Source organism: Pseudogymnoascus destructans (assembly GCF_001641265.1).
Source record: "Pseudogymnoascus destructans isolate 20631-21 unplaced genomic scaffold scaffold_9, whole genome shotgun sequence".
Taxonomy (NCBI): domain Eukaryota; kingdom Fungi; phylum Ascomycota; class Leotiomycetes; order Thelebolales; family Thelebolaceae; genus Pseudogymnoascus; species Pseudogymnoascus destructans.
This window is the reverse complement of record NW_020167528.1, coordinates 412,400-429,959: the sequence shown is the minus strand read 5'-3', so window position 1 is coordinate 429,959 and position 17,560 is coordinate 412,400. Positions and strand designations below refer to the sequence as shown.

Below are 17,560 nucleotides of genomic sequence, written 5' to 3'. Positions count from 1 at the left end.
TTTCAAGCATATAGTACGTTGAATTCCAGCGTATAGGCATATCAAGTGATAGCTGGCGTGGCTTCTGGCCTGCAGCTTGTATCTGCTTCTGTAAAGCATCCTTCCATGCTCTTCGGTTTCGAAAGACATAAATATGCCTTCGGAGCTTCTCAAGCGTAGCTGATACTTCAGTAGAAGAGTTATCAATACGCTGCGGAATCCGGGCAAGCCCTTGCTGACACCAGTACGCTTCTGTTTCTGTATCCGGGCTAGCTTTCAAGCTCTTTAGAGTAGCTTGAACTGCAAGATTGATAATATGAGCAATACACCGAACGTCCCCTTCCTTTACAGTAAACGTCCATGGCTGTTGAATAGTCGTCTGCTGCTTACTGGCTATTTTCTCATATTCTGAAAGCATCACAGTATTCGCTGAGGCATTATCCCGCGTACAAGTAAATATAGCACCTGTAATTTCGAAGCTATCTGTTACTGCAGCTAACTCTTGAGCGAGATATTCGCCGCTATGAATTGGCTCTTGAAGGTGGATTACATCAAGTAATACGCACCGGTGCTGCCACTTCTCATTAATCCAATGGCCTGTGACAGCAGCGTACTCTGTATAGTTCCATGCAGTCCATGCATCTGTTGTAATAGATATCCGGCCGCCATAGGTAATATGAGCCTGGAGTTCTAATTGTAGCAATCCTCGGTGATATGAGAATTGCCGCTGTAGCTCTCAGTGTAGTGTTCGCGACGATATCGATAGAGTACTTGGGCTTAAGAACTGTACTAATTGATGGAACGAATAGCTCTCAATAAGTCGTAAGGAGAGGTTATTTGATACAACGAATGAGAGTAATAACTCTCGGTATTTCGCTCTACTATTTGATGCTTGAGCTTGAGCGGGCTGGACTTGCGGATTCCGCGGCCGTGGCTCAAAAAATGACGATGCACTACTTGATGGGCTTGACGGCGTAATTGTATGACCTTTCATTGTATATGCTACTGTTGGATGCTTCTGCGTATAGTGCTTCCAAAGATTACCGGTTGAAGTCTGACTTAATAGCTGCGGAGTAGGTGAATATCCGCAGCCTGGTTGTAAGCAAGTTACTTTGACTGTAGGTGGGTTACTATCAAGTATCAATCGCGAATATAATAGCTTCGTAAATAGTACCGACGACGTTGGTGGCAGCATTCGTCCTGGAGGCTGAAGCCGGAGCGGTGTAGGATTAATATCCTGTTGAATATGAATAGGGGGCGGCAGCGTTGGCAGACTTGGCTCATTATGAGTATCATAGCTATTATAGCCCTCAGGCTCCGTTGGTATATCTGATAACGACGAGTTGCTCATTCTGAGGATAATTATCACTTTATACAGCATCAATATAGATCTCACGACGTTGGAAAAAAGAGGTCTTGGCTGCGCTTGGCTATTCTTGGCATGTATCCGGATATATACTCGAGAGTATCCGGCGTATCCGGATACTCCTAAAATATCGCCGGGTAGGTATATACTCGAGGATATACCCGGATACCACGGGTATATTGGTATCCGTGCCGAACACTGGATTCTCACATCTGGTGCACCCACCATTACACTTTCGCTATACATGTACGTTACCCTCCCTAATAATGATAGATTATAATAAATTTTATTTGTGTATATTTTCTGGCGTCAGAAATATAATAAACACCCAAATTATCTCCATCATATGAAACTTATTTGCATGTCACAATATATATACACGAGTCAATGAAACATAGCACGAGAAACCATGCCGTCCCTGAATGAGCCCAAAGTACAGGATATTCACTACTATAGTTCAAAAAGCAGAAGTATACAGCCTCCTCTAGAGACACGCATAATTCCAAACGAACAAAGAATGATGAACCCAAAATAGGATACACTATTCTACAGAGCTGCGTCTGTTGCGCCGTATAAAAACATATCCACCATAAACATAACAATGGATGCAAGACTAGCCCTTTACGCCGATACCTACACACATATCCTCACACAATATCTAGCCTTACAAGACCTCGCCGACGATCTTCGCCGCCTCGCGATAAGTCTTGAGCAGTCTCTCGCACTTTTCGCGCTCCTTCTTGACGGCGTCGTCTTCGTAGAGGAGCTCCTCGAACATGTCCTCGCGGTACAGCTCGCTGACTAAGCGGTTCTGGACGACGTCCTTGGAGTGGTTGACTAGGAGGTGCATCACGGCCTTGGGGACTTGGTCGGCGATGGACTCGCGCACGATGTCGAAGTAGGACGAGATGAGCGCGCGGATGAGCTCCGTTTCCATAGCTTCTCTGTCTGTGAGCGCTGGCTCGGTGTTGTTGCCCTGTGGAATGTTAGTGCCTGAGGCCCCATTGTGAAATATAATGACTTACGAATGGGGAACTATAATCATATTCTCTGGCGTAATCTTCATCGCGCGTCTGCTGAGCTGGGCTGCGGTGTGTGTTCCGCTCTTCCTGCCTCCTGATGCTCTGCGTAATGCTCGGCTCAGTGCTCTGGCTGACGTGGCGGCCGAGATTTGGATTCTGCGCCGACGACGCAGCTTGTCCAACACCCGGTCCACCGCCCGGAGCACCGTCCTTGCCAAAGAAGTAGTTGAGGAAAGAATCCTTCGGGTTAGCCTGCGTACCGAATCGTGTCGGCGAGCTGGCGCGCTGTCCATTGATGCGCTCAGCGATGCTGGCGGAGGTGCCGTTCTGGCGGACGTGGGGCGAGGTGCTGCGTCCGGACTTGTGCATCTTTGAGCGGTGGGGCAGGCCCTCAGCTTTCTCGGAGACCTCGTCTTCGTCCTCGGCGCCGTCAACCCCATTTGCAGCGCCAAGCTCCTTTTGGCGTCTTTTCTCGCGCCTCTCGCGCTCCTCTTGGAGAAGCTTCTTCTTCTCGTTCTCCTGCTTCTTGGTGACGACATGGCTCATGGCTGCCGCCGCGCCGAGGAAGTTCGGGTGGTTGGTGTTAATATATGCTCGTTGGATAGAGATAAGAGATTCGACATAGTTTGATGCTGGGCCTAAGCGCTCGCGGAGCAGGTCCGACACAACCTCAATAAGCTTTCCTTGTAACCTGGGGAAGCGGGTCAGCTCCGTAGAGCCGCATGTATGGCAAATCTTGATGAGTTCTTCATATACAAGCTCGACGCAACGTTGGCTGGGAATTTCCAACAGCTTGATCTGGGGCTTGACGAGGAGGTCAAATGCGAGCTCAGGGACGAATAGGCTAGGCCTTGGTCCCGTAGAGTTTCTAATAGCGGTTCGGATATCCAATGCAGACAAATTCGTGGTTGGGTCTATCGTCTCGAGAGAATTTCCGAAAACAGAGTTGAAAATATAATATATCCTGGCTCCACCGCAAAGCTCCTTGGTCGAGATTTCGGTCGACGTACCGTCAATAGACGATATGAATGAGGACGCAAATCGCGTCATGAGTTGCAGGATTAAGGAACCTCTATGCTCCTTGCCGTTAAAATGCATATCGCCATAACTTGCTAGTTCTTGCTGGGTTTGGCCCATGAGTGTGTTAAGTCTGGCCTTGATATCGGGAAGACGCTCACGAATGTGAGACATCAACGTCGTATTGAGGCTCTTGGCTAGGAATTGTGTGCCGCATCTGTTCGCCATATTTCTGTATGCCGGGTGGTGCCTGAAGAAGTCGGACTCGGACTTCAGGGCCTCTGCGAGGGTCTTGTTCCCCTGGATATCCTGTTGCGATCGGTTCACAACTCCAATAAAGCCAAGCTTGAGCGGGTATACTCGTCCTGACAAGATATCCAACGCATTCGTTCCATGGTCCATGAGGTCAATCTTTGTAAGAACACCAATAGTTCTTCGGCCGAGGGGGTCGACATGTCTCGCCAGTTTCAAGGCCTCGGAGTTAACAATATCAACATTCGCAGGAGAGACAGCAAGGATGATGCTGTTTGGCTTCGCGATATACTCGGAGATGAGGTTTCGTGTTTGCTTCTCGATGTCGCTGGGTTGGTCGCCAATAGGTACCTAGTCACTCACGTCAGCTCCTGACCCCGCAGAGGGCCTCGCATTGCTCTTACCTTGGTGAGACCTGGGAGATCAACAAGAGTCAAGCTCAGCACATGTGGCGAGTATATCTTCAAATTGATGGGCGATCTGTTGATACCCTTGTTGTTCCCGGCAATCCTCGCCGTCTCATTCTCAATCTCGCGTTTCACATCTTGGAAGTTCGTGAACTGGCGCCCTGGGATATGATGGAATTCTCCCCATTCGCCCTGTGCCTCGACACTGGCGGGGGTATGGGGTTCATATACTTCGCTTCCTTCGGGTGCGTCATTGTCGCTTGGGACGTTGATAAGTTGTAGAATGAGGGGTCTTCGAGTGACAATACCGCTGCCTCGGGGCAAAAAGTCCCTTCCTACGATATTCTCCAACACAGATGATTTGCCAGAGGATTGAGAGCCAACGACGACCTGGGAAAGCTGTTAGCAGGGGAAAATATTTGCGGCCGGGTTGTCGCAAAGTGGAGGCGTCTCACAATTTGTGGGAGGTCGAGGGAGTCATTGCCGATAGTGTTGAAGACTAGATCCTGGAGCTTGTTGACTATCCCAAGCAAGTTCTCGCCGAGAGATGCCATCTTTGTTGACGTTGGAGTCCAGATGGGTTATTGAAGCTGGTTCAGCGCGTTGGCAAACGACGACGCTTGTCTCGCATGCGACTAATCGCCTGCGCAAGTCAATAAGGAGGCTCGAGCCTTGAGCAAAGAATGGCTCGGTCTTCTAGGGATGTCAATGCCGTGGTGGCAGACTTCAGTCGGGTTAACTTATGAAGCGACAGCGACTGTTTACCTAATCTTGGCTGGACAGTTTGCAAGGTTTCGCGATCGAACATCCGGCAGGTTGCCTCCTAGCCGCCAAGTCCTTGTGTTCCCGGTTTAGTAAAACTGCGTCACGTGAAAACTCGGACGGACCGACGAGTTACTCTACCGTTCATGAATCCACACCCGTGTGCGCGTACGGAGTATAGCCATTTATTTTACTCAACACTCAACCCCCGAATCCCCCGCGGAACATAAATGACCCAAGGATCATGAGGAACAACTGAGGGTTTCTGGTCACGCACAACAGAACAGAACAGGAAGCGGCTCTCTCTAGCCGAACAGTGGGCATAATAATCTTTAAGCGAGTAGAAAAACACGCAATGGCCGGGGTTCAAACTGTGAGTGCTGATGGGAGACTTCCCTGCGTAGGTCACCACTGTGAGGTCCGCAGTCTGGACTATAAATAATAAGCTATATCAACAGAGCGATAAACGGAGTAGTAACCGGAACCCTCGATACGTTATTTAAAAAGCAGAAGTGTTTGGCATTATTGCATAAGAGCATCTTAAAGCTTCTACATGCAGGCCGGAATAAGGTATGGCCTAATCGTCGGTGTTCGCACCGACCACCTTACAGACGGGCCGTATAATACTATCTAATACACTGGATATACCTGGGACGACTACGGAATATCCATAAAAAATATACATACAATAGCCATCAATCTCGCATAGGATAGCAGTTATATAACTTTGTCCAATAAATATAGGCATTATCACGTGCAAATCCAGTAAACACTTTTCCAGTGGATAATGACAAAATGGATCTATAGAATCTTTTTGGCCAGCTACACCGACTCAAACAGGATCTTTCACTTCTCGTCAAGCTGTACATAGTTTGAAGGGAAAAGTCCGGACTTCCCGTTAAGGTGGCCAAACCACCAATCTTCATCGGGAAATTCCTAAAACGCGTTAGTAGTGTCAACGACAACAGATCATTAATGCTCACCAAGTCCGTAATCTTAGCATCCTCTTTGAAGCTCAACTCGTTGTCCTCGGCAGCCTCATAATCGTAAATGGCAGTGGCAGTAGGTCCTGAGCTAGTTGGCTCTGGAGCCGCAGGTGCAGCTGGCGCAGCTGGTGCCTTTGTCTCCTTAGGAGCGGATGGCCTTGAAGGAGCAGCTGGAGCAGGCTCGTCGTCCTCGACTAGCTCAACGTAGTTGCTAGGGAACAATCCGCTCTCGCCCTTGGAGTTTGTACCCATCCACCAATCATCATCCACCATGTCGATTTCGGTGACATATTCGCCTTCCAGCAGCTCAATCTCGTTGTCCTCTGCCTTCTCATAGTCGTACTGTGCAATGGCGCGCTTCCCGCCTTGTTGGGCGCTCTGGCCTGCGGTGACGGCAGCTCCGCCAAATGCAGCTCCAGCGAGAGCAGCACTAGCGGCACGGGCTGGATCTTGGCCCTTGGGTTCGTCTGGCAGTTCCGATTCACGAGGAACTTCTTTCTCGAGCGAGCGTACTGGCATAGAGGGTGCGTGATGACGCTCCTCTGGGGCCTCGATATGTGGTTCGCTGCCTCGCGAGACGGGCATGGCAATTCTCACAGGTGACTCGTCCCGTTCAGGGGTTGGTGGTGTTGGGCTGCGTGCCACGCGTGGCGGCGAGGGGAGGCGGCCCCTATCATCTTCGTCTTCCTCGGCGGCGGCTGGCCTACATGGCAAGCCAGGCATGGATACACCTCCGGTGGGCCTAGCCGCAGATGGAACAGGTGGTGGAGAAGCATCTCTCTCTTCATTTGCCGGAACACCCATTGGTGCCGCGCCCTTGAACCTATCCTTAAGTGCGCCAATGCCTCCAGCCGGAGCCCATGGCGCCTCCTCTTCGTCTCGGGCGTGGTCATGTTCTTGCTCGCCAGTTCGTTGCTGATCCAAGTCGTTAGTTGCCGATTTGCCAGTGGTTGTGGTGGCGATAGCAACCGGTGCCCATGACTTCCCCTTATATCCGCTCTTCCATTCCCCACCACCGCTGGATTGACTGGTAACAGGCTCAGCAGGGGTATGGGTTTCTGTTGCGCCGCTAGTGCCGCGCTCCTTGGCCTTCTTTTCTGCCCATATTTGAGCTGGGGTCTTGCCGCCCTCATCCGCAAATGTTCGACTTGCGACGCCGACTGGGGCGGGGGCAGCAGCAGCATTAGTCACCGCCGAGTGCAAACCAAAAGTTCCTGGTGTTGGCGCTTTCGTGCCTGCAAAATTTGAAGGTAGCTTGTTAGCTACTTTGGGCTTTGGGAGCGACGTCAAACGCTCCGACTGCTGGAAGGCGGAGGAGCGGTCTGCCAAGGACTTGGCTTCATCGCTTTCTTCAGTAGTAGCAGATGGCTTCACAGGTGCGGGTGGAGTATGGCGCGAAGGCTCATCGGTAGGCTTCTGGGCCTTTGCCCTTATGGCAGCTATGTCAACCTTGCCAACTGGCTCGTAGGCGCCTTTAACGGTTGTGGGGCGGTCATCCTCGACCTTCTTAGCCTTGGCGCGGATTGCGGCAATGTCAACCTTTCCAATTGGCTGGTATCCGCCCTTCACCACATCGCCGGAGTCGGCATCGGCCTGTTGTGGGGCATTGTTGAATCTCGAAGGGTCTTGCTTCTCTTTGGTAAGTTCGGCCATGTTCACCTTGGTTGGTTGATAAGCCGATGGCACTTTTTCGATCTGTGACCTGCTAACTTGAGGGGCATCTGCGCCCCATCCGTCTTCATCCACATTGCTGTCTCGGCCAGTCTTTCTTGAGGCCGCGCCTCCCAATGGGTTGTAGGACGAACCGGCGCCGCTCTGTGTAGGAGTGAATACGGGCTTCGACGCAACCGCTGGAGCTGGTGCAGCATCGGGGGCAGCTGAGGCACTTCCTGCTGAGTATTTCGAGCCTGAAGCATCAGCGACCTTCTGGATAATGCCTTCTGGGGTAAGGTCTCGGTCTGATCGTGCCGTAACCTGGACATGGTATCCCTGCGAGATGTTAGTGTATGCCACCAAGAACAGTAAAATGCACATACGTGTAATATCTTTGAAACTGCTGCTAGATGGCTGGTAAAGTAGCCCTTTGTCCTCTCGGGGACTCCTTCGCCGCACTGTGGACCCAGTCAGTAATTTATACGGTGCGGGTAATGTTGAGTTCTCGTACCCATCCTATGAGGACAGATTTTGGTAACGCGGAGTTCGAGTCCTTCAGTTTCACGAAAGCAAACTGTATCCGGCCCTCTGAGAAATCCTCGATGAGATCTTGAAGTTCGCCCTCTATTTACGTTATGTCAGCAAGAGGTAATCTAAGACAGTCCCGGAACTCCCCAAGCTTACCTCCAGTATCCTGGACCTTCAACACACTTTCCTTCGAGCCGGAGTCCTGCTGAAAGGCACTTACGAGAGGCGCAGATACAGAGAAGATTGCCCACTGCGCATAAGTCGGGGAGTTCGCAGCGGCTCCGGTTGGAGGGGGTGCCTGGACGACGCCTTGGTAACTGGACCGGATTGATGGGCCATTGGTCGAGGTATTCAGCGAAGCCATAATTGAATAGGTGGTTTGATGTAACAGCCGCCGAGGCTACCAGGGATGAGAGGCGTGAAAGGATTCGTGGAGGGAATGTAGGATGTAACAATATAAGAATGGTTTGTATATGGAAGTTTGGAAGTCCTGCCTTGTTGGGGCCCTGACCAGCACCTCCGTCACTGCGATGATGCTGAGAGGGCCCGTTTGGATTGCAGCTGACGAACAGTCTAACCGAAACAATACTAGCGTGCGGCGAACTTCTAAGACTAAAGTTACTCGAAAGGTACAAGCAAGGTGTAGATTAGGTAGATTAGATAGAAGTAGCCTCAGGTGCTTTGGTCCGCCTCACTTCGCACAAAAGAGTCCAATACAACCCGCCCGGATACATATTCAACCTTTACATCCTCTATTCTACTGTGGACTCGTTCCTTCCCTCCTCTTCCTCTCCTCTTCTTCCCTTCCTTCTCAGTCTTCACAGTCCCATCTTTCTCTCCACAATCTTACTTCAATAGAAGGTTACACGCGTAGTACTCCTCTTCTCTTGTCTCGCAATATATATCTTTCTTTCTGTGCCCCCAGGACGGTATCATCCAGCGTCACCATCTCTCTCGGTCTCAGACAACCCCATAGGACTGCTCCATGCGAAACTAAAGCCGCACTTGTGGAATCTGTAACCATTTCGCTGGTTAGGATTCCTTTGACAGCTGCTGCCGTTATTTCCTCTGCTTCCGCCACCACATACGTTGAGGGAGTACGCTTCTCTCATGGTTCCTCTTTTCCTAACACCCCCGGATTTGGCAGGCGCGACGGAAACAAGATAGCTCACCTGGACAGCACCTAAGCACAGGCTCTTTTGCAAACGATTTCCCGCGACTGGGTGGTTACCAGTGCCACATAACCAACAATGTCAGCCCAGGATGCTATAGATGAAGACGAGCTGTCAGATGTTTCGATGTCAGCAGAGACGGAGGATTCGGATTCAAGCGACGATGAAGAAATGGATGCGCCTGCCCCCGAACCCGCCAAACACGGCTCGAAAACTCAAAGCCCGATTGCTGCCTCGTTAGAGAACACCTCGCGGAAACGCAAGGCCCCATCCGACAGAAGTGACTCTCCAGAGGACATACCACAGGGAAATAGGGAATCTGGCCATCCGAAGCGTGTCAAATTGGAATTATCCCCAGATGCGACTCTTGGAAGCATTCGAACCCCGGAAGGCCGATTACCATCCGATAAGTCACTGTTACCCACAGAAGTTTGGCATCACGTCTTCACTTTTGCGTCGCCAAGAACTCTAGGTCGCTTGTTGCGTGTCAACAAGAGATTTAGGGCATATCTTGATCCTCAGTCCCCAGCAAGTACTTCTGTTATTGCTCCTTTGTCCCGCAGCGTAGTTCCACTACGTCAACCAGAAGTTATCTGGCAGGCCTCAAGGAGATTATTTCGTCCTTGGATGCCCAATCCTTTGAATGAGATGACGGAGCTTGGCATGTGGAAACTTTCTTGTAATTTTGTTTGCGACTTCTGTGATAAACGACAAAATCCCGTCTGTTCTATATCTCCAGATCAGTGGCATTCTGGTCCTGGTGAGGCTGGCGTTCGTCCTATTTGGGCATTTGCCATTCGTGCTTGTGGGCCTTGTTTGCAGCTCCGAACTATCAAGGTAGATGACTATTTTATTTCTTTCCTTTCCAAGCTTGCACTAATCCCCGGTCAGGAAATTGATCTCCTCCTATCCTCGTCGGTGCCATCACCGCTTATGGCCGCACTCCCCTTTATATTTCTCACCGCTGAGCTTCACGTTGTTGCCTCAACAACCTTGCAGCAAGGCCAACCGCCTACAAACATGCAGATCGGCAAATACTTCTACAAACCCCATGTCGAAGATATCAAACAAGAATTTTTCAGAGTGAAAGCTTTAGGCTCGGGAACTGCCGAAGAGTGGATTAAAGGACTTGAAACCCGTGGAAAGGACAAACGCCTCGATCTAGTGCGATGGGAAAGGTGGGAATCTTCTGGAGGCCTACAGCGTATGCGGAGCAAGGAGCCAACGGAAGTCAACGGAACTAATGGAAAGGTCGATCTTCGACTACCAGCGGCTGTGCCCATGCAGCCTGACTGTCACCCTAGCCATGGACCACCTGGACTTTCAAAAATCCCGGTTCTTTCCAAGGAGCATCTTCCAAGTACTCATAGGATGCTCCCCAAGAATACGCATCTTCTTCCGCAGGTGACCCAATTCCGTAAGCCATACCAAGTGTACATTGTAAGTGTTTTCTAACGTAAGTTCCAACAGCAACTTTACCACAGCTATTCGAGTCCCCTTCGAAAATTGGGTTTGGCCCATTTCCACGTTCATTTCCTCCCCAAACAAGGCACGAACGGACGAAAGAAGAGGCCGACAAGTTGAAAGCGGCTAGACGAGCTGAAATAGAACGCCGCTGTCTATTACTTGACCCTCCGATCACAGCAAATGTATTGGCACACATGGCCTCTTTTCAGGCCGCCCTTCAAATAATCAAGCCGTTTAATGATAGCGCATGGGAAATGCTTAAGCCAAGATTGTTATCTCAACGCGCCGATGCCCAACAGCGGGAAGACGACCGTGAGGAACTTACTCAAGCTGTTCGAGTGAAGTTGGATGAGCGACTGTATCAAGATGGGCAAGCCAGGGAAGCCAAGGAATTCGTTGACCGTGTATGGGAAGATGTACAAAGTATAGTCAGAGCTCGTACTGGCGCCTATGCCGATGAAATCATCCGGGATGGCTGGGCATTTGGTAAGAGGGTCAATAAGGAAACCAGCCCAAGGTTTGCCGCCGAGGTTCTTCTCTATGTCCGCAAGAGGTTTTATGCGGAAATTGCCAAAGAAGATGCACAATCCAAGGCCACTGGACAAGAATTGCGAGCGAATTCGCCAAGTGGAGTTGGATCTAGGAAACTCAGCCTGGAGAACATGAGATGGGTTTTTGATATGAAAATCAAACCACATACAGAGCAATATCGTAAGGAACTTTTTCTCTGCAACGGATGCGAAAATTTCAAATGGTACGCATTCGAAGGGGTCTGCCAGCATTACGCTTCGAAGCATACGAGCGATCTTAGTTCTGGCAGTATTATTGTTCACTGGAAGGCCGAGTGGCCCGAAGAACCACCATTTAATCCAGAACCAAGCCTCGAAAAGGGTGCAACTGTGCCAGCGACATCATCTGTGGCTCCATATATGAATGGTGCATTAACTGCAACTCCGGTGTCAACCCATGGTGGGTACCAGACAGGGGTTGCTCCCATACCGCCGAATCCACACAACTCGCAACCTTTTTACAACTCTACTCCGGGTCAGTATGCGGATCCTCACCATGCTTTGGACCAATACACCGCCCAGGGGCAGGCCACGTACGTACCTCCAGCTTCTTTCCAGGCCTATCCAGGATTTCCAGGTCCGCAATACCAGGCACAACAGGAAGCTGCTTATCAGCCCTATCCATACTCTGGTTTTGAGACGCCGTATTCCGGTGCTCCTCCTGTGGTATACGATACGTCACAGGCAACCCTTGTATATCAAGGTGCCAATTTCGAGCCGCCGGCGTCTGTCCAGACTCAACACTCTGTACCTCCTGAAATTCCAAGTCACATCCCTCCTATCGTTTATAGGACCGAAGAGTATAAAGCGCAGCTACAAGATATTGCGCTTATTGCCAAGAGACTTTGGAGCAGCACCTCCGGGGTTAAGGATATGCCTGGTGGCGTAAGAGTTTACACCATTCTCTACCACATTCTACAACGTTCTCGAGAAAAGTACGCAGACGATCCGCCATTAAAGATGCTCATTGATGGCCTCCAAAACAATAAGGACATGAGGCCAGTTCGCAATGTCAACGGGCTAGCCTGCAAGACATGCACAATTGAAAGAGCGAACAAGCCAATTAACCCCCACACCGTGTCTTCCAAAGGTACAAGCGCTGCAGACAGGAAACTTTTCTCTTTTCCTCAATTACTCAACCACTTTCAATCAACTCACATTGAGAATGCGAAGGCAAGCGCGCCAAGCCTGGACTGGACCAAGGACATGGTCGAGCTTCCGGACAAGAAGAAAATGAGAAACTTGCCCAATGCTAATGGCATGGACGATTATAAGCTCCAACTAATCAAAGAGGCCCTACCTGATGCCTTCAAACCTGACACTCCTGAGCCGGAAGCAGAAAAGCCTCAGCCATACGACATGGGGGTTTCCCGAGAGAATAGCCGTGAGCTTGCACCTTCGAAGGACAACCATGAGCGGTATTATACTATGCCTTCGCGAACGAGCCCGTCGCCTCCACTGGAAACACGCCGTCCGCCAATCCATGCAGTTGGTCAGCGCGGCGGCGATTCCCCTCACATGGTGCCAGATCGCAATGATAATGCGGCTATGGGCTATACGGAACGGAGGGTTGCATCTCCCGTGGGATACAAACGCATTAAACGAGAAATTTACCAAGTTGACAGTATGAGCGATTATTCGGCAGAACCTAGACCCTATCCCCAGCTCGAAGAGGTTGGTCGACGCTCTAGGAATGCTCGCAGTCGAATTATCAATCCCACTCTTCAAGATATCCCTTTACGACCAGAGTACAACTATGAAGAAGCGAACCTCCTACCGCGCTTGATTGAGAAAGTAGGCATGGTCGCCAACCCATCATCTCCTCGGTATCAAGAGCGCTATGCGAGGCGAGTTGATGATAGCTACTACCGTGCCGAAGAATCACGTCCTCCTGCTACGTATGATTACCCCAGGAAACCCGAAATTGCTCAACAGCGGCCCAGACCGGACACTAGAGGTGCTGGCTCAGAAGATGGGGAGGTGAGGAGCCAATTGACGCCAAGTGAAAGCGTAGCCGCAAAAGAGGTCCCCGCCGACGCCAAAATTGCCGCAGAGCAGTTTCTGGATAATATATTGCCTGCAGGTACTGGTGAAGATGTAGCAACGAGTCCAGACAATGGCCAGCACCTAAACGGGGTAGATGCGAGAGCACAGTGGGCACCTGAGCGAAGAGAAGGCAGCGTGCAGCCACACATGATGGAACCAGTTCAAAGAGTTCAATATGGCTCGCGCAACGAAGAGTACCGGCTCATTAATGGGCGAGCGGTAACGCGAAACAGATCACTCTCACCTCCACATATGCGACCAATTCCTGAAACGGCAGGTGCGAGGCCGCCCCAGTACTTGCCCTACGGGTATGAAGACCACATAGAGGCGCCCCGACAGTATTATGCCGCGCGCCGCACGTCTGACATGGTCGACCGCCGCTACGTTATGGACGAGATGATCTACCGCGATGAGCGCCCTATCAACCCCGATGCCCACCCTCGCAAGAGCGCCCGCTACGTCAGCTATGAAAACCTTCGCTATGATGATGAAGTCCCCCGCTCCCACTCACCCGTGTATATCACGGACCGCCTCCCAGAGCGCCGCCAATACCGCGCCCTGACGCCCGGTGGAAGACACTACGCCCCTCAGGACCCGATATACGAACATCACCGAGCACCACAGCCACAACAGCCCATGGAGCAGGTGGCATACGAGCGCGTGCCCCGTCCGGAGTATTACCGCGTGTATCCCGACGAGCAGCCGCGGCGACACCCGAGCGAACCACAGATAGAGTATGTGCGTGCGGACGCACAGGGGGAGTATGTCGTGCAGCGCTCGTCTCTACGAAGAGAGCAGGAGCCCATCTATACGTATGATGGTGCCCCGCGGTACGAGGAGGTGCCGCAGAGGTACGGGGAGGTGAATAGGTACGACGAACCGCCGCCGCCGCGTCATCAGCGACAGCCGGTGTATGAAGAAGCGCCACAGAGGCCGGTGTATGAGCGTGCTGGCGCTGGTGTGCTGCCCAGCACCGCCGCCGGGATGTCGAGAAACGATCCCGAGTACTATGAGGAGTATGATCCGCACCATCCGGCACCGCTGCCGGAGGTGTCGCAAAGGCCACTGAGGTATAAGTAAATACTCGCCTCGTAGCCATATACGTTTGAGAGGGGCTCGATCCAGTTCCGCCCCTTCTCTCTTTTTCTATGTTTTTTAGGCGCGCCAGTTGTAAACGGCGAGTTAAGTGGGGGGATATCGGTTGTATAGATTCGCGGTGGGAAATGGGAAAATGCTTATCTTGCTGGGACTGTACAGTACTTCTTTCTACTTCTTGGGTGGTGGCTGTTTTTGGGGATATTTTGACGGAAGGGAATATCAAAAAGAAAGTGGTTTGCTTTTGGTGTATATCCTGTACGAGTATATTTCTGGAAAAAGGGGGGGGTTGCAGGCGGGAGTACAGCGAGAGAAAGCAGGCAAGGCGCGTTTGGGGATTCTGGGGTCTATAATTAAGATGCTAAGTTTTGGCCCCCACTTTAAACCCAAGTCTTAATATTTTAATGACTAATCGTTGGTTTCCAAACCACCGCCTGGAGGCGGTTGGCGAAAGCGATCCTTGCTGCGAAAGCGATCCTTGCTCTCTCGGCAAACGCGAGCGCGTCCAATGCGACATCAGGACAACGCGACTATCTGGACAACAATTGACACGTAAAGTTACAATCATGTCAATTGATATAGCTAGAAACGAAGCTATTCAAAAAGCAATTGATTTCCTAAATCAGAACCCAACGGAGACTATCGCCGCAGCAGCTAGAATCTACCATGTACTCCCAACCACACTCCGTATGCGACGCATGGCGCAACGCCAACCACCAAAGCCTCGCGGAGGTAACAACAGAATACTTTCAGATATACAAGTTATAGCTATACAAAGATACATTCAACGGTCATATGAAAATGGGTACGGTGCAACGAAGCCAATGGTGTTTAATGCTATCTGCCAACTACTAGCAGCTGAAATCCCGACACATCCACCACCGTCTCAACGGTGGTTCCAGACTTGGATTAAGACTCAACATGAGACTCTCCACACCATTAAAACCCGGCCAATTGAAGCAGCACGTGTTGCTTCTCATGATGTATCAGCTATCAAAGAATGGTTTCATGGATTCAAAGATGTGTGCAATCAATTAGATGTTACTGCAGCTAACATCTACAACTTTGATGAAGTTGGGTTCCGAGTGGGAATGAGCACCGGTGAACATGTGTTAGTGCCAACAGCAGTAAAGGAGGTACGTTATATGTACTCATCTTACATTATATTATTCTAATTTGTATAGCTTTATATACAAGCTCCAGAGAATCGTCAAAGTCTCACAGTAATAGAGACAATTTCAGCTGCTGGCATTGTACTTCCACCGTTCCTAATAATTCAAGGAAAGCTTCATATGGAAAGTTGGTACCATGATAATCTACACGGTGATGAGAGAGTTGCAGTATCAGATTCAGGATATACAAACTCTGAGCTCGCAATGGAATATCTACAGCATTTTATTCAACATTCTGCACCCTCTACAAAGACGAAGTTGCTTATAATGGACTCTCACATTTCTCATGAAGTTCCAGAATTTATAATACTTGCACATCAAAACAACATACATTTACATGTATTCCCTTCTCACCTTACACATATACTACAACCTCTTGACGTTACAGTATTTGCACAGTATAAGCATTGGCACCGCCGTGCTATTCAACAAGCAATTCGGAATTTTGATGTTGACTATAATGTTATTTCATTCTTCCGAGACTTACCTACAATCCGAACACAAACGTTTACAAAGGGAAACTGTATGAAAGCGTTTAGAGACTCTGGTATTTGGCCACCAAACTACGAGAAGATAGAAAAGAAAGTGGCAATATACGCAAAACCAGCACTTTTAGAAACACCAAGGCAAGCAATCCAAGCAAGTCAAGATCTTTCAAATTGGAGTCAAAGATTTGAAGAGATTCTTAGTTCACCATCACGGCAAAAGTGGACATCTTCTTATACAGAGATTCAAATACAGTTAACAGAAAGTACTTTGGTTACCTCAGAGCTTATGCAAATTACTACTATTATGTCTGAGCAAAGACAACGGAAAGTTAGAAGCAGAAAATCTATTCAAAAGGGTGGAGCTGTTACAGTTGAACAAGCACGGAAGAAGATTCATACGAAGATAGTAAAGGAGCAAGAGAGAGAAGAAGCAAGAGAGAGAAGAGAGAGAAAGCGCATGGTTAACCTTGAGTATAAGCTGCAGCTCCGTGCTGGCATTGATGCACGGAGAGCGGAACGGGTACGGAAAAGGGAATTACTTGAATTCCAAAGGAGTAACCCAGACATCGAGCTACCAAGGCTGCTCCTCCTTCTCCTCCTCTTCCTCCTGTCTCCTACGCTCAATATCAGGGTCTATGATTACTTCGAGTAGGGCAGGAGTTGAAGCCTAGAAGCAAGAACGCCTCTAGAAGAAGAGGGTAAAAGCCTGTCAAAAAGCTGGCAATCCAATTCCTCTAGAGGATCAAGATCCAATTCCAGATCTAGAGACAAAGAGCGAAAGTGAGAGTAGTAGTGGGAGTGGGAGTGAGGGCCATTTGAGTGGGACAGATATGAGAATTACGAGTAGTTGATCAATTTAAGTACCTTTTTATATAAATTACTATGTAGTGGTACCGACAAATTTTGGTGTTTGCGAATGCCGTTTGCTTCTGTGAACGCTCTTTGCTTACCCCGACCCTATTTCTATGCTTTTATTTCCTCTTGTGATACTTCTTGCGAGTTGTTGTTACTAGTAAGAACATCATCATGTGGAAATAAGAATGCTTGTGCTGATAAGTTGATGATATGGCCATTACATCGTAGTCGGTAGTGCTTAGCATTGTATTTGATGTCTTGAACAAAGAGTACTATAAATAAATGTTAGTATTTACTATTGAATTATAGTACTAGCATTTTGAAAGGCTTGCTATCATAGTACCGTTGTTTGTTGCATTGTCTATCATAAAATAAGTTACCTAATCTTTAACAATAACGTGCATGTATAACGAAAGTGCCAAACAAGCGAAAGTGCCAAAATCATGCGGTGACCAACCCCCCCAACTAAATGTTAAATTCCTCCACAACAAAACATGCGCCATAAAAATGATGAAAGCAAATTAGTGCTAGCTATCCAAGCTATGCAAAGCGACCCAAATTTGCGCCTTCGAGTTGCAGCTAGGGTCTATTCCGTAGACCACCGCAAGCTACGTCACCGTTTACAAGGCGTACCTTCACGACGCGATACCCAAGCCAACTTACAGAAATTAAGTAACCTAGAGGAATCAGTTCTTGTTCAGTATATACTTGACTTAGCTGCTAA

The 17,560-nt window shown here is 49.5% G+C and overlaps 3 protein-coding genes across 3 annotated transcripts; 1 reads left to right on the top strand and 2 right to left on the bottom strand.

Annotated features, from left to right (window-relative positions):
* Nucleotides 1–1,615: 1,615 nt before the first annotated feature.
* Nucleotides 1,616–4,817, bottom strand: DNM1 (Dynamin- GTPase protein). Its single transcript, XM_024467844.1, has 4 exons — nt 4,499–4,817; nt 4,041–4,433; nt 2,371–3,987; nt 1,616–2,321 (listed from the first exon to the last, which is right to left on the bottom strand). The coding sequence occupies exons 1-4, from the start codon at nt 4,595–4,597 to the stop codon at nt 2,010–2,012; spliced, it is 2,421 nt and encodes an 806-aa protein (XP_024324492.1). The 5' UTR covers nt 4,598–4,817; the 3' UTR covers nt 1,616–2,009.
* Nucleotides 4,818–8,538, bottom strand: VC83_04208 (uncharacterized protein). The gene is made up of 5 exons (XM_024467843.1): nt 8,129–8,538; nt 7,956–8,068; nt 7,828–7,902; nt 5,789–7,780; nt 4,818–5,741 (listed from the first exon to the last, which is right to left on the bottom strand). The coding sequence occupies exons 1-5, from the start codon at nt 8,334–8,336 to the stop codon at nt 5,652–5,654; spliced, it is 2,478 nt and encodes an 825-aa protein (XP_024324493.1). The 5' UTR covers nt 8,337–8,538; the 3' UTR covers nt 4,818–5,651.
* Nucleotides 8,539–8,693: 155 nt separating this feature from the next.
* Nucleotides 8,694–15,866, top strand: VC83_04207 (uncharacterized protein). Its single transcript, XM_024467842.1, has 4 exons — nt 8,694–9,981; nt 10,036–10,561; nt 10,615–15,457; nt 15,506–15,866. The coding sequence occupies exons 1-3, from the start codon at nt 9,223–9,225 to the stop codon at nt 14,304–14,306; spliced, it is 4,977 nt and encodes a 1,658-aa protein (XP_024324494.1). The 5' UTR covers nt 8,694–9,222; the 3' UTR covers nt 14,307–15,457; nt 15,506–15,866.
* Nucleotides 15,867–17,560: the final 1,694 nt, after the last annotated feature.